Source organism: Falco cherrug, chromosome 19, assembly GCF_023634085.1.
Source record: "Falco cherrug isolate bFalChe1 chromosome 19, bFalChe1.pri, whole genome shotgun sequence".
In the NCBI taxonomy this organism is placed as follows: Eukaryota; Metazoa; Chordata; class Aves; order Falconiformes; family Falconidae; genus Falco; species Falco cherrug.
Genome location: NC_073715.1, coordinates 5383906 through 5408704, shown reverse-complemented (window position 1 = coordinate 5408704; position 24799 = coordinate 5383906). Strand labels below are relative to the sequence as shown.

Genomic DNA, 24799 nt, shown 5'->3' with positions numbered 1-24799 from the left:
CACCTCGCTTTGCAAACTTTGCAATGTTAAGGAAGACAGAAGAGTTATCTGAAGGCTGTGTGTCACAAAAAATTACTTTTTGCTTCCCCGAATCCTTCTCATCTTCCCCTGGGAAGGATTTGTTTTCCTGGCGCATCCAGAACACACAATCAAAATCTGTTTTCCAGAGGATCTCACTTTGGAGACAGACTTTCTGAAGCTGGATATAAGCGGGAGCTTCTCATTACTGTGCTCCTTGGAAAATCCAACCTCGGTTGTGGTTCTCTGCACCCAAAAATCCAACCCTGAGGTTTTTTGTAATTTCATTTTCAGAAGTTTAACCATTGACAGCACAAGTTAAAGCACACGAAGGCTGGAAGTATCCAGCGCCTTTGTGACAGTGTAACATACAACCTACCAAATGTGACCACATGAAATCAGAGGTGTGTTCTGATGTGGTCCATCTCCACCTCTACGAAGAAAAACAAAACACCTCCCAAGTTCTCCTCCGCTGCCTAAACGCAACGAGCCATCGCTCAGATCTCATGAACAGCAGTTGTCAAGTAAGAAGAGACCTCAAAAATGACTCTATTCCACCTCCATCCTCCCCCAAACCAGAAAACAACTGGTGGTTTTTGTCTTTTCTTATGCAAAAAGCTTTCTAGTGGCTCCAAGAGAGTAACATGCAAAAAGAACTGGAATATGGAATACCAATCGGAAAGATCGCAGCACAGAAAGTCCTTCCACATCTGCTAGACTCAGTTCCATTAAACTGAGGGAGACAATAAATCCATCAAAGATGTTCCACCCTTCCTGGAAATAATAGTAGGGATCCATGGCAATGAGCTTCAGGAACATTTCAGCTGTGAAAATTCCCGTGAAAACCTGGAGCGGTGAGGAGAGAGACAAAGGACAGGTAAAGAGTCGCTTTGGTTCAAGTTCTGATGTTCAGGTTCAATATCCAACCCCATCATTTGTCACAGCAACTCAAACGCGCAGCCTCCGCAACGCCACGTGCTCGGCTGCAGTAGTTGTTGCTCCTCCGATGCAGCACAAACACCACTGACCTACTCAGGCATACCAGGAATTAAATATTTTGGAATTTTAAGGAATTAAATAAGGAATTTAAGAATTCTGACCAGAGAAGCGCACCCTTAGCAAACATCTCTGAGTTGACACAGAGCAACGTGGCAAGCTCACACCACTCTGTGTCCTCTAGAACCAGTTTTTTCAGCCTAAATCTTCCTTAACTAGCAATGTATCCCAGTAGGAGCAGATGTGTAAGGAATATTTACCAATAGTATCTTACCAGATTTCCGACGGAGAGCACGTGCTCAAACTCCGGGGTCATTGGGTGGTGCTCCATGGCCATGAACAAAGTGTTCAGCACGATACAGATGGTGATGGCCAAGTCAACAAAAGGATCCATGACAATTAAGTTCACGATCTCCTTCAGCTTCATCCAGTAAGGGTGGCATTCCCAGATCAAAAACGTGTTGGCGAATTTGTACCAGCAAGGGGGACACTTCCTCTGGGATTCTTCCAGCTCTACAGTGACAAAACAAAACAGCAGCAGAGTTGAGTCTTCACCTCTATGGCCACTGGATGTGTCTTGACAGCCGGCACAGCTAAAATACCTCCCCGTCACAAACACCTCCCTGCTTGCACCAAAATTCAGTATTTTGGGGCCAAAGGTGTGTTTTTCCACACGCACACACAACGCCCAAACCAGAAGAACTCCGGGACGCTTGGCAATAGCGAAGACCAAGAGTTACTAAGCCCAGAACCTTACGACCGTGGCCAACCGTGTGGGTTGCCACAATGGAAGAGTTGGGTCAAGTTGACTGCACGAGGTCACCAGGAAGAGCAGTTCCAACCCTGTGCAACAGCCCTGCCTGGCTCTTATGATTCAGTGCCAATTATTTTAAACGAAGGGATTTATTTAACCCAGAACCCATCAAGGTAAAATGGTTTAAATCCAAGTTACAGATCCTGAACTGTCTTTGGTGCCAGTTTTTAAAATAACTTAAATGAATTCTGCGCTGAATGCAGACGCAGTCTAAAAGAGGAAATACATGACATAATGCTGCAAAGGATTTTAAACAGGAATAACCCGATTAAGACTAACCACATCCATCTACAGAAATCAAACGCAATGCCGCGTCCATTATTTTTTTTGTACACTGGCTTATTTCAAGCGCTTAGGGCAAAAAAAAAAAAAAAAAAAAAAAAATATCAGGAGTTTCCCCCCCTCTATTCTTTGACTTGCAATGGTTCCATTGAGGATATACAGCTGTTCAGGCTGAAGTTTTATTCTTCCTGAGTAGGGAAAGGACCGCTGCACTCTTTTTCTCATTGGTTCTCTGGTTGCTTAGTATTTAGTTGCCTTGGAATTTCTAAAGTTAAAAAAGAGGGCCGTAGCACTGTAGCCTGTAGGCGTTTGTGTGGGAGGGAAGCAGCAGCAGAACCTTGCTCTGTTTCTAAGTATATTTAGTTTTCATACAATTTTATTGCAGGAGACAGCAGGAATTTGAGATCATCAACCTCATACGGCTGCTGTTCAGAAATTTTTGCTGGCTCTTGCATAACAAGAGTTGGAAATCTCATCTCCATGTGCTGTCCGTTTCAGAATTGCTGTCATCCCGCTGTCCCTTTCTCTTTTGACAGCTGTCACACTGCAGCTCTCAGCACAGCTCCCATCCTTTGCTCCCACGGCTCGTAAGCAAAGGGGGGTCCCTGCGGTCCTTGGGAGAAGGCAGGAGCCAGAACACCTGCACCAGGCAGCGCCTTACTCCCATCATCCCTGCACCGCATACTCATCGTTGTAAAAGTACAGCTCTCCGCTGCCTTCACCTCTGTATCTACGTAATTCAGGCGCAAAACCAAGTGAAATAAAGTCTTAATAAATATTTCTGGCTCCATAATGACTCAAAAGCAGCAGGTTTAGGCAAAACCCATGCGGGACTATGAACTACTTGGACGCAGGGACAGCTGAATCCTGCACACCCGATGGGCTCGCAGGTCCCCTGTCAGACACCCAAAGGTCAAACCCGATCTCTGCTGTGCAGCACTTACCTGACCTTGCCCTTGACCTCAGCCCATCCCCCTCCCCCAGCTCCCTACAGCCCAGCTATCGCTCTGATCCCCGCAGCCATCAGCACAGCTCAGGACAGGGAGCCCAGGGCAGACGGGGGGTGAGGAACCCGACCTGTAAAAGCAGGATGGGTCCTCTCTCATCGGATCATTTCGGTCGGAAAAGACCTTTGGGATCTTCGTCCGACACACCAAGGGAGAGCAACTGATAGGTACCGAGGGAGCCCAGACCTCGGAGCCATACCTACCCTCCACGAGGGTATTCGTCAAGCCGGTCATCACACTGTTGGTTCGGTCCTTTCTTCCATAGGATGCGTTCACCTGATCCATGGAGACCAGCAGAGACCCACCAGGTTTCTTTCTAATTTCGATTTCAGTAGTACCCTGCAAAATTCATATGATGGTTAATACAAAGTCTTCAAGCCTTCCCGGTATTTTACAGACTCTCAGCCTAGAAAATACATAAGTCCAAGAGAGAAAAGTGTCTTTGCTCCCACTGTCCTCCCCTTCCTACAAGATATAAATGGTCACACCAAAACTCAAGCCCTCTCATTTCTGCTAGCACCAGTGCTCCCCAGCCGCAGAGAAACGAAGGACTGTATTTTAACGAACATTTCTAATGAAGGCTGCTGGAGTACCAAGTCATTTATGCTCCCTACCACTACCAAACAGCACTAGTGACTTTTATTAACCAGGTCGCTTTACAGCCCAGCTGGTGGGAGCCTGACCCACCCCAGTTAACGAAGGTCAGGAACGCAACATCTGACAGTACCAACATTTGTTTCAAAATCTGCATCTGAAAATTTGGATGGAAGAAGTTCAGCCACATCACCGAGAACCAGCAGGGATTCCTCCCGCTCCAGCCCCCTACGAAGCTTAATTTTTAACATGACAGGGAACTGAACCAGGTCTCGAGTTCATCCCCGTGAAGCATCACCTCGCTCTGCTCCCGTCAAAGCTCGTGCACCTCTAGAGGCACCTCACAGCTTCCCTGCCCTGGAGATGCCCATCCTCGTTAGGCACAACCTGGAGTACTAACAGATAACTACGGGTTTCCCCCCTCATTACAGGATTTTGCCGCTGCCTGCTAACGAAGCAAGGTCTCCGCACAGCCCGTGCAGCTCTCCCAACGTGATAGTTAATCGCTTGTTGCATGTTGAACTCTACGTATAGAGTCAGAAAAATAACTGCTAAGTAATACTTTCTCTTTTACGCATGCATCGTGCAGATTACTATTCCTACCGCATCCATGCTGCTTTAGAAAGGGAATTAACTACTCAAGCAAAACACTGTATTAACATGCTAACTAGGGAGGGGAAAAAACAGGTAGCAACTGATGCTTAACATAACTAATTAAGGTCAAACATGTTACAAGAATTAAGATAACTACAAAAAAATTGCTTGGAATTTATAGGCACGGTAATCAGATTTTTCTCAGAAATGATTGATTTCGGTATCTCTCAAATGATGTCGGTACAATCTTATTCAGATTCTTTTACGCCCCACTAACTAATACTCTGCATTTTGAGCTTTGTTTCCCTCCTGCACTCTGAAATGTTGATCCACTAAGAGGGTTACTCAACACCAACTCAGCCAACTCACTACAAAAAGTCACAGTCAAGGAAAATTCAGAAACGGTATTTTAAAATTTCCTTCTTTTACCAACAGTTTCCCTTGCAAAATTTAGTGGGAGCTAAAAGACTGTGTTTCCCTTGAAATCCCCATTATAAATATATCTATAAATATATAAAATAATATTTTCTCTTGTCGTGGAGAGCACTTGCAACAAGCTTTGGTTGGGCTCCCCATGCTTTCAACAGCTCCTTACGAATTGCCCCGCCACACCCCCAGCATCCCTATTAATATCAGTCCTTTAACAAAGGACTCAATTCCAAGTGGTTTTTTTTCCCAGAAAGCTGGGGTGGGAGAAGGAGGTGGGTGTCGGAGTTTGAGAAGGAAAGAAAGGGGATGTTAAAAGCACGGGGGGATTAATCCAGTTTGGACCGTATCGCCCGCCCGCTGCTCATTCCGGCAGGACGCCTGGCTCACCCCAAGGGTGGCAGGCAGGAGGAGAGGACGGACCGCCATGCCTACGCTGGCTACTCATTGACACCCTTCCACTGCCATCGGTAGCTGCCTTATCTATTTTCACCTCAGGCAGAAGGCGGCCCCCAGGCATGCTGGAAGGGGGGCCACCGATGAGGGACACCACGCCGTTGCAATCCACCGTGCTGTTCCTCTTGACGTTTCGCCGGAGGTTGGGGAAAATCCGCGAGGATCGGCTGCCTTGGCTGTAGCCGCTGTAGCCGCTGTAGCTGCTCCTCCGATCGCGACCGCGGATGGGGATGAAGAGGGAATCTCTCCTGCCTTCGCTTTCCTCCACCGTGCTGTGCTCGTCATCGGCGAACTCGTTCTCCGAACCCGGGTCACGAAACCGCCCTTTGTAGCTGAAGATGCTGCTCTTGCTGTTGTGTCGAGAGAGAAAAGGGGAGCCTGGGATACTGAGGAGAGACTAGGAGGGAGAAAAGAAAGAACGACAACAGCATCAATAGCACGGAAACAAAGCGCTGCGGTGCTGAGTGCTGCTAAAGGGGTCTCGCTCCCTCTCCAGGTCTACCCAAAGCACCAGCGCTGTCGTCAGCCACGCTGGGAGAGGTGCTGACCCTCGGCTGGCTGAGCTACGTTGGTGAGGAGGTTACTGGCTGCATTTTCTACTCTCAGAAACAACTTCAAGCCAGGAGAAGTGTGGGCAAGGGCTGCAAACGTGGCCCGTTAAGCAGCCTCCTGGTCCCCTGCAAGCTTAAGACGGTGGGCAGATCCCTTTGGCATGCTAATAGGGATCTAGACTATGATCCCGACTACAAGCGAGCATGAACAGTAGCCAAGGAAATTCAAACTACCTGGTTCATGATGGAAAATTTCCTTCCTAGCCTGTTATCTGGCAGCCTGAACGCCTTCCTCCTCATGCCATCCTCCGACTCGGACTTGAACACCTTTTCGTTGTCACACTTCTCCTCTCCTTCCGACAACTCCTTGTCCTTTCGTTTTTTCCTCCTGTTCCGACGCTCCTTGGCGCTCTTGGAACTGAGTTTGGAAATCTCCGAGGAGCTCCGAGACATCCTCCCCCCACCATCATCTTCCACAGCGTCTTCGGAGACCGTCCCTGCCGAAGTGACCATAGCCGCAGCCTGAGGGCGTAGGCAAGAGAAGGGAAAAGTAAATCAGATCCTACCAGGATTCATAGATGGCTTAACGCACCTAAGGACGAGTCTTTGGGGCAGGATTGAGATGCTGATTTTTTCTCCTGGAAGAAACCTGCAGCCAGGATTTGTAAAAAATTGTTCCTAGTTTACTTTTGCGGGTGGTAAAATATCTCTCGGTCCCTCGGCTTTGTTTATCAGCATCTGACACAGGACCAACAAAGATGAACTTGTCCTTCTTGCAGACATATTCCCGCACTGCACTAGGAGCTCTGAGAAGATTTAAAATTCCCTTAACAGGAGAGAAGTTTTCCAGCAGAAAATGATCACAGCCAGCTTGTGGATCATTCAGGAAACGCCAGCAACAGCAGGGAAGCACCGGCAGCCCCAGCCAACAAGGGACACAATGCCAGGTGAGCCAGCCACGGGATCGCTGCTGTTTTCTTCATCATACCTCACTGACAGGCAAATAAACCTTAAAATAGGCAAAAGCATCCAAACCCAGGCAATGGAAACACTCACCTGTGCTTCTTCCTGCTGCTTTTTCAATTGCTCTAACATGGCTTTAAATTCTGCTTCCTTCTGCTCTGCCTCCTCCAGCGTCGCCTGGTTCTGCTCTTCGTAAGCCATGGCTACCACAGCCAGGATCAGATTAACCAGGTAGAATGATCCCACAAAGATCACCAAGACGAAGAAGATCATGTAGGTTTTCCCTGCTGCTCGTAAGGTCTGGAAGTAGAAAAGAATGGTAAAAGGAAAGGGGAAAGCGATTTCCGAGTGACACCCAATGCACCGATCCCAAGCGTCCTGACCTGAATGTTTCTAAGAAAATACAGTGGTGCTGAATATTTAATATCTCAGCACCTCAGAGCACTAAGGCACAGCACATTCCTCAGCCATGAACGCAAAAGGCGACATCCCTCTTCCCCTCTGAAGGGACCATCCGATGGCTGCAAACTGAACATGATTCACAACCTTAGACTGCCTTAAACCTCAGCAACTCAGTGCTCAGACTCCCTTAAACCAAAAGAAAATCGAAGAAAAGCCATTTCAGCAAGATCCCCAAAGCATCCTCGGGTTACTGGGAAACATTCTGCCCTAAAAAGCGCCTCAGCACCTTCTGTGAGCAGGGCTGGGCTGCTCGCAAGTTCTGCGGCAGGCGCTCAGGCTCATCCAGAATGAATTCCCGGCCCATCCGCATGCACGCTGAGGTCCTGCCGTTCCTTCTGGACTTCAGAGTGGGACACCCGCTTTCAGGTACCATCCCCATCCTCCTCACCACCCAGCATCTCACCACGCAGCTGTACTGGCAGTTACCCTTTCGAATAGGTGGAATAAAATAAAAAAATATCGCATGTTCCTCTCCTGCGCTGCCCCAAATTCTCACCTTGCATTAACGTCGAAGCAAAGCTTTTACTTACTAATTGATACAAGTTTTCCCAAAAGTCCTGAGTCATAAGGCGAAATAAAGCCAGAAAAGCCCAGCTGAAAGTGTCGAAGCTTGTGTAACCATAGTTGGGGTTCCGTCCTGCTTTCATGCATGTGTAACCCTCCGGGCATTGACTGCGGAAAGATGACAACCAGTTCAGAGCACCGAGGCAGCACCAAGCTGAAAACATGCACATTCGCCACGCTTAGGGAGATATTTACAACCCTCCTAACAAACGGCACGGGTTTTGCTTTCTGTGTCAAGCCAGAAGAGCAGAGGAGGAGGCTGAGGGGGGAGTCAGACAAGCCCTGTTCTCTCGATGGAAACGAGACGCGGCGACACATGGCTTTTCACCCAACATGAGCCCCAAGGATGAGCTTTTGCCCTAAGCGTCCTCAGGGCTGAAGGAGAGGGTGAAAAACCAACAGCACATGGAAAGTTTCCATTTCTCAGCCTCCATCCCCTACTTCTCTGATGGTTCTCGTGGGAAATAATGCTGCTAGTAATCATTGTTAGCCATACCTGCCTCCTGAGATGCCCGCTTGCGTTATATTAGTCAAACCGATGGTAAAAGTGGATTAATAATTAAGAAAGTGAAACCCTTTACATGCAAAAAACCACCACAACCAACAAAGGAAGCAACAGGAAATATTCCAAAGGTTTTGCCATTATTACGTGACATCGACAGTAATTAAGAGTCTCTGCTTTTAATAAAGCTCAACACTCACCCTGCATCAGAGCTGTTACCACAGAGCAAAGGATCAGGGGCGCCAGGAATGATGTAAAAATTTGCTGGGGAAGATGAAAAAGAAAAGATTACGCACATACACATAGGGAGTCAGGATTTAACATACTACAGAACCACAAAAACCTTCGCTGAAGAGCCCTCTGGATAAATTTATCAGTAAACTGTAACTGTTTTAAATAACATCAGCCCCACTAACCGTGTCGAAATTTAAACATCTTTCTGAAGCCACAACAGCATTTTGGATAAAGATTTAAAAGTAGCTGACTGCACAGTGGAGGAGCTCCACGTGAGACGGGAGGAAGAAATGAAATTACAAAAACTTGGAGTCCTTGATGATCCGCAGCATCGTTTCCAGCTCTGAAACCCCGCCAGCGGGGAAGGATGCTGCGCAGGTCCCAGCACCATCCTGCGCGTTGTCTGAAGGACTCAGCAAAACTAAGTGCAGGGGCTGACGTTCAGCGCGGGAATTCAAATGGGCAGAGATCCTTCCTGTTTACCGTATGTCAACAGTTTTTAATTGGAAACACAAAAAAAAAGGGGGGGGGAAAGGGGGAAGAGCCAGGAAAAAAGGCAGGAAAAAAGGCAGGAAAAAAAGCAGGAAAAAAGGCAGGAAAAAAGGCAGGAAAAAAGGCAGGAAAAAAGGCAGGAAAAAAGGCAGGAAAAAAGGCAGGAAAAAAGCAGCATTTTTGACAAAACCTTTAGCTAAACAAGCGCAGCCAAGACCTTCTGAAGGATGAACACAACTAAAAACACCTTAATAAGGGCAGGTTTCTAAAACCCCAAAAATATCTGTACGGGGCGGGGGTTTTACCGCACAGAGCTGGGCATGCCACACTCCACGGCCTGTCCGAAATCCCGCTTGGCGGCGTGACGCCAAATCACGAGGTTGCAGAAATACCTACACATATTGTTGGTGTATTCCTCCCAGTCGAAGCCCCTGGAGCCGTTATCCAGGTAAGTCTCATTCACGTTTATCGGCCATATCACACACTTGTTCCTTAAATTGCCCATGAAGAGCTGCAAGCCGATCAGAGCGAAGACGCTGAGACAAAACACCGTCAAGATCATCACGTCCGACAGCTTCTTCACGGACTGAATCAGGGCACCCACAATGGTCTTCAAGCCTGTAGAGAAGAAAACAAGACTCGAAATCAACTCCTGGAGAGGGAAAAGGCAGGGGAAAAATTAAATACATACGGTGGCAAAAGATTGCGGCGATGGGACGGCGGATTCCTGGGAACCACCGCTCGCATCCAGGTTTTTCCAAGTGCTGCCGAGGTGCTGAAGGACCCAAGCTCACTGGTTTCACTGGTGAACCAGCCAGTTTGCACAACCCAAAGCACGGCGCTCAGCCCCGAGAGCACCCGAACATGGCAGAAGGGTGTGGGGCACGCTCGGAGTCACCCCCATGAAAGCAGGATTTGTCTGAACAGACACGTTCAATGAAGATACACAGCTACAAACCTCTCCCTGGACATGTTTAAGTCATGTTCAAGCCCAGCTTATTGGCACAACAACTTCCAAGGATCCAACCCCTTTCCAGCTGTCTACATCTGAAGTTTCTGCTGCTTAACGAAACCCTTTCCGCACTTTTATGGGAGATGAATCTTTCATTTAGAGGATGGGGGTTGTTACGGGGAGGGCAGGGTTTCATCCAGAGTCCTGGCTCTTCGGCTTTTCCCGAGGCCGTCGGGATCGTTCCTAGGCAAGGCCCAATAACAGAAGGGAACTCAGGCCTAAGCCAAGAATCCTGCCGGTTTTCCAAACCCTTCTGCAAGAGGCAGCATCCGTGAGCTGGGGAGGAACGCAGCGCTGGGGCTTTCAGGGGGCAGATCTAAACACACAAGGATTCTGGACGCAGAAATCAAACGGCATCAGGGCCCTTTAATCAGCCTCCCCAATGTCGGGTAGCGCCGTCTTGCATTTATAAATAAATAGTGAAGGAGGCTGGAGGGAGGGAAGAGGGAAAATTAAATTTAAAATATCACAGATCCAGATGAATTCAGGGCTGGTTTGATCCAGGGCTCTGGCCAAGGCAATAAACCTCTCCATCCCGGCAAATCTTGCTATCCCAACAAACCTCTCTATCCTGGCAAACCATTCTATCCCAACAAATCTTTCCATCCCAGCCAACCCCTCTATCCTGGCAAACTTTTCCATCCTGGCAAACCTTTCTATGCCAGCAAATCTTGCTATCCCAACAAACCTCTCTATCCTGGCAAACCTTTTTATCCCGGCAAACCGTTCTATCCCGGCAAACCATTCTATCCCAACAAATCTTGCTATGCCAACAAAGCTTTCCATCCCAGCAAACCTTTCCATCCCATCAGAGGTTTGATCCCTATCAGGAACGTAGAGATTCAACCCCAGCTCAATAAAAAAAAGGAATTCTGACGGAGGAATAATTTTGCAAAACGTCTTTTACTTCATCCTTCACAACTTTTAGCCAACGCCAAAGCCCTACGCCCACACGAAGCAGGTTTTTGCCGTTTCTGGCAGACAAACCGTTTCATGCTCCTTTCCATCGCCCGAAGATGCACCGCTCCGCGCATGCAGCCCTCATGCCAGCGCCAGCGTTCCCGGTTTGTATGCTGCTCTCCCACAGCCACGTACGGAGAACGGGGTTTGGCACTGAGCTGATCAACCGGCAGCAAGAGCCTTCCCAGTCCAGCCACAGGGCAAACACAACGGCCACAGCTTTCGGCTGGAGCGATCGCCTTCAGGACCGCAGATCCCGATTAGCCTGGATCCCCTTTCATGGAAGTGTGTCACAGGGACACTGATGGCATTAGGCAATTAAAACACTAATAACAGCAGCAATAAAATGATACCATCAGACCACCACTGAGTTTACTATGGTCTAAAGCCATCAGATGAAAGCGATATTTTGATGTTTTAGCTCACAGTCTGCTCCTGTCGCACGGATCCGGACAGACCCTCTACCTGCACGGAATTCTTTTCAGTGGCACGTTGTATTCTGGTTATAGTCCCTGTTTTTGTCTAAAAAAACACACTGAGGATAATTCCAATTATTGATAGAAGAGGTTGTCAGCACTCATTGTGCTGCTAAGATGAGTTTCTAGTTAGCTCAGCACAGTGCTAGAATTCCCATTCCATTCGAGGCACTGGAGCAGAAGGGGAACCCCTTTACGTTTTAATATTAAGCATATTCTAAAAATCCCTTCTTCCCTGAGACATGACAGCACTAAAACCCATCAAGAGCATTCTGCGCCTAAATTCCTATTAAATAACCCCAAAGGCTAATCACACAAATGCTTTATATTCCGCATGTTGTTAAGTCCCAGATGGGAGAGGGGGGTTTTACTGCAGGTTTTGTGCTTTACCTACGTCCCGCAGAACCCCAGCTGGGAAAATCCCATCCTGGAGCCAAAGGGAGACAAATAAACCACAGGCTGGCCATCGGCCGTTCCAGCCACGGGTGCTCCACCAGCCCCACCTCAGCTGCAGGGCAGATCATCCTCTCATAAATATCACATTAACTAATAAAAGTAGGCAGAAAATCATCCCTTTAGGAAAGCTTAGGGCTGTGCTGAACTTGGAAGGGCTCAGATCCACACACACCCCCTTGCCGTCACGTGAAATAAAAGGAAAACTCCTTTGGTTTCGAGCAGTATGGAGAGACCGATACAAAACTGAACCGTTCCGCTCCTTTCCGTAGGAAGACAAGGCATGCTGCCACACATTCAGCACCCAGCTCACGAAAGCCGCGTCATCTTCACTTTGCTAGGAATACGAAAGCAAAACAGACACATCTGATTTTATAACATCGATGCTTTTCTTCAGGCAAGCCACTTAATACCTGTAGCAGGCTGATAGAATCGCAACTGCGCTTCGGATCCGTCCAGTGCACCGCTAACGGCAATTACCAAATATCTTTTGCTCTTTGGATGTGCACGGCCGGACATTAAACAGCAATTAGCAAATCTCTTTTGCTCTTTGGATGTGCACTGCCGGACATTAAGGAAGGCTAAATAAGAACGTTATTCTAGCATATTCTCATTCGGTGCAAGGAAAGCAGGCGCCACTTAAGAACATCATGCACAACAGCCATGTACATCTGATGGGTTTAGCAGTCTGGAATGGGGACAAAAAGTGATGGGCCCCTACAATTCCATAGTCTCTTTTCTGGCAAACGTATATGCAAGTGTAGCCTGAGAAAGCAAAAGAACCATCATCAGTGAATGCATTAGGAAACAAAGCGCAAATAGAAGACCAAAAAAACCTCATCAAGCGATTGATGGTTTTGGGTGCCTACCTTGAGGCAGGTCAAGCACCTGAGAACTGGAAATCTAGAGATGCTTCAGTGCTTGTGAGAACTGAGCCGTGAGCCTGACCTTAGAATCAGGGCCACTTTTGAGAAACCACCTGCACGAGAATTTTCTGCACAAGAATTCAGGATCAGAACCATATTCCCAGCCCGTAATGCCTCCGTGGTCTCTAACAATAAAGGAGGGGCCATCGCTTACCCTCGGACACCCAGATTAAGAGCGTAGAAGCGTCACTTTGTAAGTGACAGTCCCGCAAAGCCCAGCTCCGGGGGTGGCACGGGAAATGGGCAGCTCTCCCAACAAGGACTTCTGGCTCACTGAAAGCATGGTCAATGCTTTGGGTCACTAATTGCACAGTAGTTTCCTGTTGCACAGTAACAGCTGACAATTGGCTGCACTACGCCATACCAAAAGCTGGTAATGCCAACACTCCGTTTGGCAGCACCAACCCTTCCAGCAGGTGGGGAGGCAGCTCAGGGATCACCTAGAAGATGACCTGCCCTGGATCCTGCCTGATCCCACGTAATTGAAGCAGCCTCACGTGGAAAAGTTTTAATCTGGGTTTGGTTTTGCTTACTTGGCTTTACAAAGTTATTCCTACACCAACTCTAAAGACACTGGTGATACCGGGGCAACTTGCTGAGCAAGAAACCGTTTGGCCTGGGAGGGAAGGGAGCATGTGGTCGTTATTCATCCGAAGCTCAACTTCAGGTCTGGCTTCCATTCCAGAGGTCAGGTGGCCACAGGGATAAAGAGGTACGGGGCAGCAGACCTGTTCATCCCATAATTTGATGGTCCAGAAGCTTTAATTTCAAACAACTCTGTCGATACAGACTGCAAAGCCCATCAAAAATATCCCAGCGCCATTTCTGAGAAATAAGCAATGCAGGACGGAGGGGGGAGGTATGGAAAAGATACACACAAGACCAGCCTTTAATGCTTAATGGTTCTCACCTGGAATAACAGAGATAGTTTTCAAAGCTCGGAGAACTCTGAAAGTTCTCAATGCTGAGACATTCCCAAGGTCCACAAACTCTGTGACATATCTGCAATGAGGGAGGTCACACACAAAAAACACCATGACAATACACACAACCAAAATAAAACAACAACTACAGACAAAAGCAATACATCACTCACAGGGGGCCTGTACCCAACAGCTAACACCAACCGGAGGCCGCCTTACCTGGAATTACAGAAATAGTTTTCAAAGCTCTCAGAACCCTGAAAGTGCGCAGAGCTGAAACATTGCCTAGGTTTACAAACTCTGTTATATACCTGCAGAATTAAACCAGAGTTAATGGCACCGTTGGGGTCACCCTCCTTTTCATACAGTCTGTCTTGTTTGCAGGAAAAACAGCTCGTCAGTCAAAACGCTTTTAGAAACTGGCGTTTCAAAGAGAGGGACGGACAAATTTCAGAGCCAAAACCCAGTTTTAAGTCTCTCCACGCTGCAACCAGCTTGGCCAGGTGCACAGTTAAGATACTCGCCTTTTCGCCTATACGGGACTGGAAAAATTTAAGGCTTTCCCTCCAGAAAAAGGTAACTGTCAAAGTGGCAAATGGGCGAGGAGACCTAGCGACTTCAGTTCAGTGGTTTCAGGGATATTCGCATCTCTTCAGGCTTTTAATAAAGCGTGATCGCCTTTTGCTTTGATTAGCACCCTTCATTTTCATCCTTTGCGCTTTACGACCTGTTTGCGAGCCACAGGCAGGGCGATTATCCCCATTTTACCAGGGGATAAACCTGAGATACACCGAGGATAAGAGGCTTGGTGCAAAATTAATGAAGTTCTGTTTTACCAGAACTTAAAATATTTCCTCTGTGCCGCCTGGGGAGCAACACGGTACGAAAAAGCAAAGAAAGGCACAATATTCAATATCTTTCCTGGTGCAGAAAGGGCTCAGGTGCTTCATAAAACTTAGCCCCTCTCAGTGGGATTTAAGCAAGGCACAGGCTTGCTCTAGCCCTTGACACAAAAATAAAATAAAATTGTATTTGAAATCTACAGGCAACCTCCCTGGAAACGAGGAGGTTACCGAGCAGACGGAGATTTGGCACGTTTATTTAAGACCAATGCACCGAGCCTTTTAAAGCTGGCGTGCTGCTACTTGTTAATTTATGGAGAAATAAAGGAAATAACTAATTCACAGGTCAAACTTGGTCTGTGTGCGCGGAATTGGGAGCTTTACCCACGCAGGGGTGTTTACACCCTGCACAGCAGATCCCCGTCTGCTCTGAAGCAAAAAAGCTCCTGGTTATTTGCCTTCTGGTCTACCATGTCCAACTCTTTGCATATAATTTAAACAGACAAGGAAAAGGCAAGTAGAAAAAGAACAGAAACTCAGGGAAATCAACAACCTTGGGTGCAGAATCCAGCCCCCCCCCAAAAAAGGCATTTTGTATAATTAAAGCATGTTACTACAATTAAATTCAAGTGCTCTGAACCCTTGAAAATTCGGCTCCTGAGCGCTCCTACGTGATCCCTGAGTTTTCATCGGCTGTTTTCTACAGGAGCCCAACCATGCACACGTGCAATGTTCAAAAACAAATGGAGAAGAGGGAAAAAAAAAAAAAAAAAAAAAAAAGACAAAGTCTCCTCTACTGGCGATTCAGACTACTAGTGACATACACCTGGTTTTCAGCAGTGGCACTAAGCCTAAACAATGATCAACGCAGGCCAGGAAGGAAAAAAAAAAAACAACCCAGAAATCTAGCGTGCACCTCCTGTTTTCAGCTGTGAATTCAGACATCCCCATGAATCCTCATTATCAGACCCATGTAAGCTGATCTGGCACAAGAGAAAAGAACGAGGAAGGAAAATCAAGGGTCTCCTTTTCCAACACTGCGTCTCCATCAGCAACGGGTTAGTAACCAGTCAACCTGAAGTGGCAGCCTGGGATGTTGTAACATGCAAGCCCGAGGAGGGAAGGAGTGGTAGAGACTAGAATTTAAAGCTGTTTGGCTCCTAGTCCTACTTTTAACAGAACGAGCCGCCCCTCTGGCACGTGAGCCATCTAAAATGCTAGGCGCTGTTATAAAGTTTTGTATTAATAAAAGCAGTTTTCAGAAAATTGTATTTTTTGCAACAGCAACTCCACTAACTCCATGGAGTTGCGTTTTCAATCTGTGACTCCGTGTCAGGCTAAAGCTTTCTTTTGAAGAGTGAAGAAAGAAATCTTTTGGGGATTCACTCAAGTTTTCCTCGATTTCTTTTTTCCCCTTACACCCCCCACCTCCTCCTAAGGCCTCGCCCCCTCCCGCGTGCCACAAACGCCTGAAATAATGCGAAAACACCACTTACGCCATCATGATCACGCTGAAATCTAGCCAGTTCCAGGGGTCGCGGAGGAAAGTAAAGCCGTCTATACAGAAACCTCTCGCAATAATTTTCACAAGTGATTCAAACGTATAAATACCAGTGAATGTATACCTGTTAGGAGGGAGAGAGAGATGTGCTGAGACGTTTGTAGAAATACGAAGAAAAGAGACAAATTACAAACGTTTTTGCATGATGAATTACAAACGGTAGCTAAACAAAGCGGCTATTTAAGATGATTTGTATGAGTGCGAATGTAAACGTGAGCAAGAGCAGGTTGCTCGATAGAAGCAAACCAACATTCTATGAGATGCTGAAGAAAAAACGTTACTTACTCCACATTCTTCGACCATTCGGGTGGGTTACTAAAAGTCATGAATACACAGTTGGTCAAAATAGTGCACATAATGATCATGCTAAATACTGTGGAACAAAGTCAAGGATCAAAGGGACACACGGGTGGCTTTTTACATCACCTTACGGCTCCCTAAAGATCGCTGAACTGCCATAAAATTCATAAATTCAACAATTTCCAGTCTATCCCCTGTGGACTACAAATAAGAGCCAAGACGCTTCCAGCAGTCACAGGAAATAAGACGGAGGTGACTGTATATAAATAGTATTTTTACATCACCGTTCAATTTATTTTAGATTTTCTGGGGTGTCTTAGCAATTCAAAAAAAATCCCATGCCTTGATGAAAACGTCTCCCCAATTAATCCCCGTCTATTCAGTAGCATCAAACATACTGTCTGCTAATACATCCAGCAGGAGAGCAGCGCTGCGATCCGTGGGCACCCAGGATTTTTCTGGGAGAAAATCCCATGAATATTTCTGAACATCTTTGCCCCCCTCCCTGGGCGCTCAGCACCTCGTGTGTCACATTCCCAGATGGAAGGTGCTGGACAACTGGTTTGAGGAGCGTTGCAGGGACAGCGCGATTTCAGAATTTAAAGCCAGTGTGGATTTTAACTACTGGATTATTAGCAGGATGGGGAAATCCAGGGTCAGAACCAAAGCTGGTTTGATTCCCAGAACTTTTTGAGCAGACTCAGATGGATCTTCGGTCAAGACCCAAGATCCACCGGCAGATCTGCATCTCCCAGCTGCATCCTGGCACATCCAGAGGGGAGGAAAGCCTACGAGAAATGACACACGAGCCAAAGAAAACATTCCCAGCCCTCAGTTCCCCAGGCGACTTTGAAAAGATGGAAAAGCTTTTTTCTTCATATGCCATGCAGGAAGCTTAGAGGAGCCTCTGAAACAACAAACAAAGGTGTTTTCGTTTAAGAGTTGCTTCCTAAAAATAAATAAATAGAGGGCAAAGCAGCTCAGTCAATATATTACTGTTGGGTTGGGTTTTCCTCTCCTAAGGACACATGCCAACGATGACTCCGAAGCTCTCAGAGCTGTCGGAAGCCCGGCAGCGGAACATTCTAGAACAGCCTTGCCATTAGAAGGAAGTTTGAGGGATGCCAAAAGAGCAAGGAATCAGTCAGCCCCTAATTAACACAAAGGTATCTTTGGCTCCTTCTCCAGCTAATAATTTTATTTCACCATTTTAGCAGCTAGATCAAGCTCAAGTCCTCTTCACTAAGCGTAACCTTAAATCGTACATGTCCCAAAATTTATGAATGCACTGATGGAAAAACGGGCACGGACAGGTACGATTTAGCAGGGAGAATAAATAAAAGTTTTCTTGGTTGGATGTACCTATTTGAATGAATTTTTCTCATTCAAAAAAAAGCACATTTTAGCGGCCAGCCCAACTTCCCCAGGCTGTAATTCAGACCCGCTATTTGAACCGAGCAGGCAGACAACCGCCGAGAGATTTTTCCACCAACATACAAAGGTGAAAAGAACTCCCGTCATCAAAAGGATATGAATGTATCAAAATTTTAATAGCTATTCTTCTAAACAGATTAAAAGGACTTAAAATGTACAAGGCAGGTGTGGCACTAAATCGGAAGAGTGTTTTCCCTCTGTTTAGTACTACAAAGGTCTGTGGAGAAACAAAGAAAAAGAGAGAGAGAGAGAGTTAATGCATGAAAATCAAAGCATGAATTGTACAAAAAAAGACGAACTTCCATGGTTAAAAAATAGCATTTTCTGCTTTTTTTTTTTTTTTTTTTGAAGGATTATCTCCTTTCTGAAGTTCCCATTAGGGTAAAACATACCTACTGGTACATCATGAATAATTCTACTCAAAACCATCAATTTTCCCAGACACCTCAGAGGAGCAGAAGCAAAATCTCCCATCCCAGAGCGCACGGTGCCAGGGTGGAAGCGCTGTCACCCCTATCTAACAGCTAAGAACCGAGGCCCAAAGCAACTCAGGACCACAAATTCAGGAGCAGAATTGGCAGCTGAACCCAGGGTGGCTGCCACTGCCCGAGAGCATCTTTACGGCACCGCGTCGGCGTAGCCAGCAGCTCCTTCCCAAACCTCGCTAACAGCTACCGCCAGCCACCGCGCTTTTTTACATGGGAGCATCTCACCGGCGAAGAAAGACGGGACAGGTGAGCAGCAAGAAAACGTCACGGTGGAGCCCCCCCCACCCCCCAGCAGACACAAGTCAGACACCCATCGCCCCCAGTTTTGAGCCCATTCCACATCGCTGCGCCAGCTCCAGAATCACGCGCTCTCGGTGCCTTTTAATTAGCAAGATGTTAAGTTTTTCTACTTTCTGCGGAAACCTGTGGAATGAATCATGGAAACGTGAGGCAGGACCGATCTCAGCTCTCCATCCCCAGCTTGAAAATACAGACCCGCTCTTTCATCTCCCCGCTAGTGAACACACATCTCAAAAAGCACTGGGAAAATCACCCACAGCCATCTGGCGAGGCAAAATTAGAACCGTGGTTGCTTCATACCAGCACACTCCATGCACCTACCGCTCGAAGAAAAAAAAAAAAAAGGGAAAGAAAGAAAATAAACGAAAAAGAAAAAAGAAAAGCAATTTGTGTGCACTGAAAAGCCAAAGCTTTTTCCCTGGCACCATTCTCCCATTCCCTCTGGGATGCTGCAGCATCGGCGAGGCAGGATGAAACCCAGGGGGGTGCAGGGGGATAGAGCAAAGCCGGACTCGCCGCAGGCTCGCTCCCCAGCACCAGCCCACCGTTTGGCACAGCCCCCAGCCTCCCGGAGTCCGACACAAGGGAATCCACGAGGGCTTTCTGCCAACGCAGTCACTGTGCTTCCCCAGGAGACTCACTCTTCCGAAATTTGTCATTTCCCTCCTAGGAAGTGAAACAACGTCTTCGAGCTCGTTTGGCTCAATTAGACCATTGAGCAGTAAATTATTTGAAAAGGAAATCAAAATGAGACTGTGGTTCAGCTCCGAGAAAGATTAGTTAGCGTAACCACTAATGCATCTCGCAACAAAAGCACTTTAAAGATAACCCTGGACAGCTCTGAAATTGCAGCATCAAGCATTTATGAACAGATTACCTTGGCATCTAATAATATGCTAAAAGGCCGTTAAGGTTTTCAAAAGTGTGGATTACAGAGTGGTCAAGGGACACCCAATTGTAAGAACCAGGTCTCTCCTTCCCAGACACCACAAACTTTCCAGGACTCACATAACATTAATTTTAAAATCTTTTCTATCACCATCCCCTGTGGAGGCTTCGGAGCAGGATCCCCATCGCGCTGGGATGCTCACGGGCTTCGGTCGTGTCCTTAAGCAGAACACGGAGCTCTCAGCTCTCCCACATCTTTTTGAAGCCCTGACATCCCTGCCATGACCGTGCTGCACAGTGTCCAGCTCGCCTTGTGCCCACGTAAAGGCAGAAATTCCCTCCCAAAGCCCAGGCGGTGCTTCTGGGAGGTGGCTCCGTTTCATGGTGCCTCCATTTCCACACGGGGAAAAGATCTCTGGCCAGGAGCCCCCTGGTTTGCTCAGATCCAGCTCAGCCAGCAGCAAAACCATCCTGCCGAGACGTAACCCAGCGCGGAGCTTGGAGCGGTACTGGAAGAGCCAGGCTCAACTGGAGAAGGAAGACACAAAGCCCTCGGCATGGAGGGTCCCAGCTGGTGGCCTGGGCACACTGGATGGCTTACAAGGGAACACAACGTTTCCAAGGGCTCTTTCACCAGGATCGACCCCGAATTTTGGCATTCCCTGTTGTTTTCACCCAACGATCAGGGCAGCTGCCTCCCAGCCCTGGACTCCACATGCTGCTGGCCAGCTCAGCCCTTTGTCTGGGATGGGACCTCACCTAAGGCAGCTCTGTGTTTTCCCTTCCATGCTTTGCCTGGCTTTCTCTTTCTAGACCATAATGAGTGTTGAAATTATCCCTCTCTATAAAGCCCAACAACCACCACAGCACTAAGGTCCCAGTACATCCCAGTCTGCTCATCAATTCCAAGATCCGTGGCTCTGGTTCTCCCGCGTACCTGATAAAATCCTGGGTAAATCTCCGCTTGGCCTCCTCAATAGAAAGAAAAGCACAAAAGCCAAAAAGCATTTGGCAATTTCAAACCTTAACCTGAGGGGGGGTGGTTCTTGATGCTGTTGACATATTAAATCTCCATTTCAAAATGGCTGCACGCTCTTAAAACATTTGCTGGTTTGGGTCCAAGAACATCCTTAAGCCCTTTTTAAGATCTCGAAAGGCAGAGACAGGGATACCTGGCAAAAGGCATTTTGCAGCCGCTCACGGAGAGAAAAAAGTCCGGCTGAACTTTCCAGAGTCTCTGTTTGTTGGTAAAAAGTGGCAAAAAAGGCTCCGTCCACGTTGGTTTTCCAAATGTTGGCTGGGAACCTGCGCTTTGCAGAAGCCTTGGAAAAGAGCTCTCGTAGAAAAAGAAAAGAGAACACAAAAAAGGGAAGTCTTCTCTAAACCCACTGGCAAAACTCCAGCAGGACAGAAGCCATGCTGGAGAGCAGGACAGAACTGACCAAGGCATGGCAAGAAGCATCCCGGTCACACGAGGGTTTAAACCGCTCCTGCTTCACGCAGGTTTTGCATTAAGCAATTCTGTAACGGCGGAGAAGCGAGGAGGAGTGGGCAGGAGACTGAAGAAGAAAAGAGCTTTACCACCAGCCTCAGAACATATGGAACCAGGTTCCTACGGCAGCAGTGTGACGACTGCCTTACTCCCGACGTTAAGCAAGTTTCTGACGACACCCTGAGCAAGCTACTTCCACGCAGCTATTTTCAAAACGAATTTCCAGGGAACGCTGGCACCCTGGAGGCTGGAAAAGTCTATACGGAATTAAACGTCAATGCAAAAATTTTTTTCGAGTCGGTTTTGGCTCACAGAGGTGTACTGCCTCGAACAGAAACCACATTATTTACTTTTCCATCCCCTAAAAAAGGGGACAAATTTATTCTGGCTTAGTGGCTTCATCTTCAGCACTGAAAAGCTTACGGGGAAAAAAAAAAAGTACCTGCCACATTTTGCTGTTGTTTTAACCTCTTGTTTCAAGCCCAACATCGGAAAAACCCTTGACATTTTCTGAAATCATTCAATAAAACATTCCTGAAATATGTCTTCTAGAAAACAGATATTGCTTAAGACGCAATACTGAGGAACTGATCTGGATTTAAGCCTTAAGGACATCACGATCTGCAAGCGCAAGGAAATTCATTCCGCCTCGGATGTGGAAACAATCCTCCCGTTTTCCACTGGTCACCAGTGGGCTGCGGCTGTGGAGGCGACCAGCAGGGACCCTCTGGCCTGCTGGTCCATGCTGTGCTCAGCACACCCTGGCTGTGGCAGGGAAGCCCTACGTGCCACGGCGTTACACCTTGCCTCCCATCCAACAGCCAGAAAGGAGCGGAGAAGACGATGGACAGGGATTACAGTCCCGTTTCTTCATTCCATCCTGACAGCAGGGAGGGTGGAGGAAGGGCACGCTCCCTTTCCCCTTTAAGCCTACTGGAAAGATGGAGTGGAAGAAAAAAAACCCAACATTAAATGCACAAGACCTGGAAAAGGTCTTTATTTTTGCTTCTTTTGGCAAAGGCATTGCTTTTGGAAATAAAAGGCTGATTTCTGAGATGGTCCCGATTCTCCCCTCTGTTTCAGTGACTTCAAATGCAAAACCCATGAACGGCGTCAGGACCTTGTCTTACGGAAGCCAGGAGCCACGAGTCCCTGACGCACATGCTAGAGCCAGCCATGCCTCCTGCTGGCCGCCCTCGCATCCCTGCCATCATCCCAGGTCCAGGCAGCCAAGGTGACATTCTGGACCGGGAGGGCCCATTTCCAAACCCTGCATGTGACTTGACGGAGTTGCAAGTCACTCCGCTGGCACGTACAGGCGAGAAGGATCCTCAGGTGCTCAGCAGCAAGCTATAGGTGACCTCCAGACAAGCCCACTAGGATCTACAGCCAGCCTTCTACCACCGCAGGGTTGATTTTTCCATTGCCATCCATCCACCTAAGCTTATATATCATCTCAACTCCCAGAATATTCAGGGATCTTCTACTGCCTCGCCAACGGAGCCATCGTCGGAGCGCTACCACCGTTACCCGGTGCTGCAGCAAGCAGGAGATTCATACCGAGTGAAATGGAAGTTGGTCGAGGAAAACGGTCCCAACCTGGGAAAAGTCATGTTCAGTGGGGAAAAAAAAAGGCAGGCGGTTGTTTAGTAGGAGCGCTAGCCTAGGCCGTAAATGGAAAAGAAGGAAAAAGGGGCTCAAAAAATGGAAAAGCATTAAAAAAATAGAAACACTAATAAGGCTGCAGAAATAAAAGAGGGTGATGGTCCCCACCTCTTGCTTAAGCCAACACCAAAGGAAGACGCAACTACAAGGCAACCAGCTGCTCTGCTGTCATTGCTAGGGATGCTTAGATCGGTGCCTTTCCTCAATTTTGTTTGCACACAGAAGTTCATGCACCTGTCTTTTGTTGTTTTTTTTTTTTAAATTTAAATGTTCCAGGTTTCCACAACAAATATCATGGGCAAGTATTGCTTCTGCCACATGCTTCAGGCCAGGAATTGGAAGGTGATTCCTATTTGCAAAACAAAGATTCGTGAAAAAATTCTCCCTGGTACTCACCTAAAGGCAAAAAGGAGCTAAATTAGCTCCCAAATCTGCTATCTGCGAGCAAACGGACATCCCTAAGAGTCACTACTCCCATTTTGCAAAATCAAACAGAGCAAAGAGAAGCAGCTCGGACAAAACCATCGCTTGCAGGGCACAGAACCCAGGAATTTTGATGCCCTCTGTACCACAGGTCCCTTTCTAGGTCACACTGTTTCTCCTTTCAGTATCAGTTACCAGGCCACTGGGAAGTTCAGCTTCTCAGTTCAAACGCAGTTTCAGTTTTCTTAGATCAACCAAGAGCACCGCGTCCTACTGCAAGGAAAAGCCACCAGCTGATGTGTTCCTACGCACGCTTTACGTCCAGCTTTAAAAGAAAAGACTTATGATGCAAAGCCTTCTGGCAAATGCTGGAGAGAGGGGGGGGGAGAGAAAAAAAAAAATCTTGGAAAAATGCCCATGATTCAAGCAGATTCACAGTTCCCGATGATTCAGAGAAGGGGCCTTTTTTAATGGCCTTAAAAAAAAATAATTATTTGAGGGAAGTCACTGCCTATTTGAAGCAGCAAAGAAGTAGCACGCACCTAAACTATCGTCGTACTGAAGGGGATGAAAAGAAAGAGGTGGTGAAACGCTAACCCAGCGTTTATGGGAAGAGTGAGGCTCTTTGCACACGAACAGCATGTCTGAGGCTGGTGGGGTTGTGCCAGTTGGTGTCCCATCTCCAGAACCTTCCCCTCCATCGCTTGGCAGCTCCGCCTGGCAGCACACTGGCCAAGGGATCCTGTTGGAACGCACAGTGCCCTTCTGCAGACATGGCAGATGCCTTTGACACTGGGCACGTGCCTTATTTTTCTCAAAAAATGATTTATTCCATGCTGGGAGGGAAATAGGGAGAGGGATGGAGCTAACGGGGTTCCCCTCTGCCTCCTGCTTCAGGTGGGACATTGAGACAACCAAGGAGCTTCTGCCCAGCTTTCCAGGACACGGCAGCGCCCACCGCCCTCTCAGCACCGCTCTCCTACCTCTGCTGGGAAAAATACGGCCTGATTCTCCCGCACACACTGTCCCTTCAACCACACGAGCACCACGAGAGCACCAAACACTCCCACTCGGATTTGCAGCAACATTTCACAGCACCTCCTTTGCTCAGGCGCAATCAACAGGGTTGATGCTGGGAACTGCTCTTCAGCCACGTGTCTCCTCCTTGCGGCCTGCCCGCGCCACAACCAGGCAACACCGGATTTGTTTGATCAAAAGAAAATATTTCTTTAATGAAGAGAAGATATTTCTGAGGGATAATGTAAGCCATCTTCTCACTGGCAACCTCAGGTGTCAATGTTCTTCCGTAAGTACAACATCCACCTGGACACCACCGATCCGCCTGGCATTCCACATGTACACAAGCACCGTATTTCGAAGCCCTGTGCCGAGCTGGTACCAGTACTCCCAGCACCACCAACACAACAAATAAGCATTAAACTCCCTAATGCAAACGCAGAAAAGAACAATCAGTTATACCCAACGCTGGCAGCAAATTCGGTTGATTCCACGCAAATAACACCCTGCCAGTCACAGAATCGCTTCTGAGTGCGACAAGGAACGTCTGCCCCAACACGAAGGCAGAAAATGTTTTGTTCCCTGTGCCAAGTTGCTGATTTGACGTGACTGCCCGAGTTCTGAATGGTCACATCACAACTGCTGTCACATCCGCAGTCAAACCTCCAGCTTCTCAAGTGGCAC

General features: G+C 47.6%; 1 protein-coding gene across 8 annotated transcripts in view; it reads right to left on the bottom strand.

Annotated features, from left to right (window-relative positions):
* Positions 1–24799, bottom strand: part of SCN8A (sodium voltage-gated channel alpha subunit 8) — a 64612-nt gene that overhangs the window by 21223 nt on the left and 18590 nt on the right. For 3 of the 8 annotated variants that reach the window (XM_055696409.1, XM_055696412.1, XM_055696411.1), the window contains exons 3-15: positions 17942–18059; positions 16394–16484; positions 16044–16172; positions 13693–13784; positions 9352–9573; positions 8430–8493; positions 7694–7835; positions 6795–7001; positions 5973–6260; positions 5225–5584; positions 3321–3456; positions 1289–1527; positions 691–864 (exon numbers count right to left, since the gene is read on the bottom strand). In XM_055696409.1, coding sequence (XP_055552384.1) covers positions 691–864; positions 1289–1527; positions 3321–3456; positions 5225–5584; positions 5973–6260; positions 6795–7001; positions 7694–7835; positions 8430–8493; positions 9352–9573; positions 13693–13784; positions 16044–16172; positions 16394–16484; positions 17942–18059 — 2262 coding nt within the window. Of the gene's footprint in view, positions 1–690; positions 865–1288; positions 1528–3320; positions 3457–5224; positions 5585–5972; positions 6261–6794; positions 7002–7693; positions 7836–8429; positions 8494–9351; positions 9574–13692; positions 13785–13924; positions 14017–16043; positions 16173–16393; positions 16485–17941; positions 18060–24799 lie in introns of all 8 variants that reach the window. The other 5 variants (XM_055696410.1, XM_055696413.1, XM_055696414.1 and 2 more) reach the window with 4 other exon arrangements.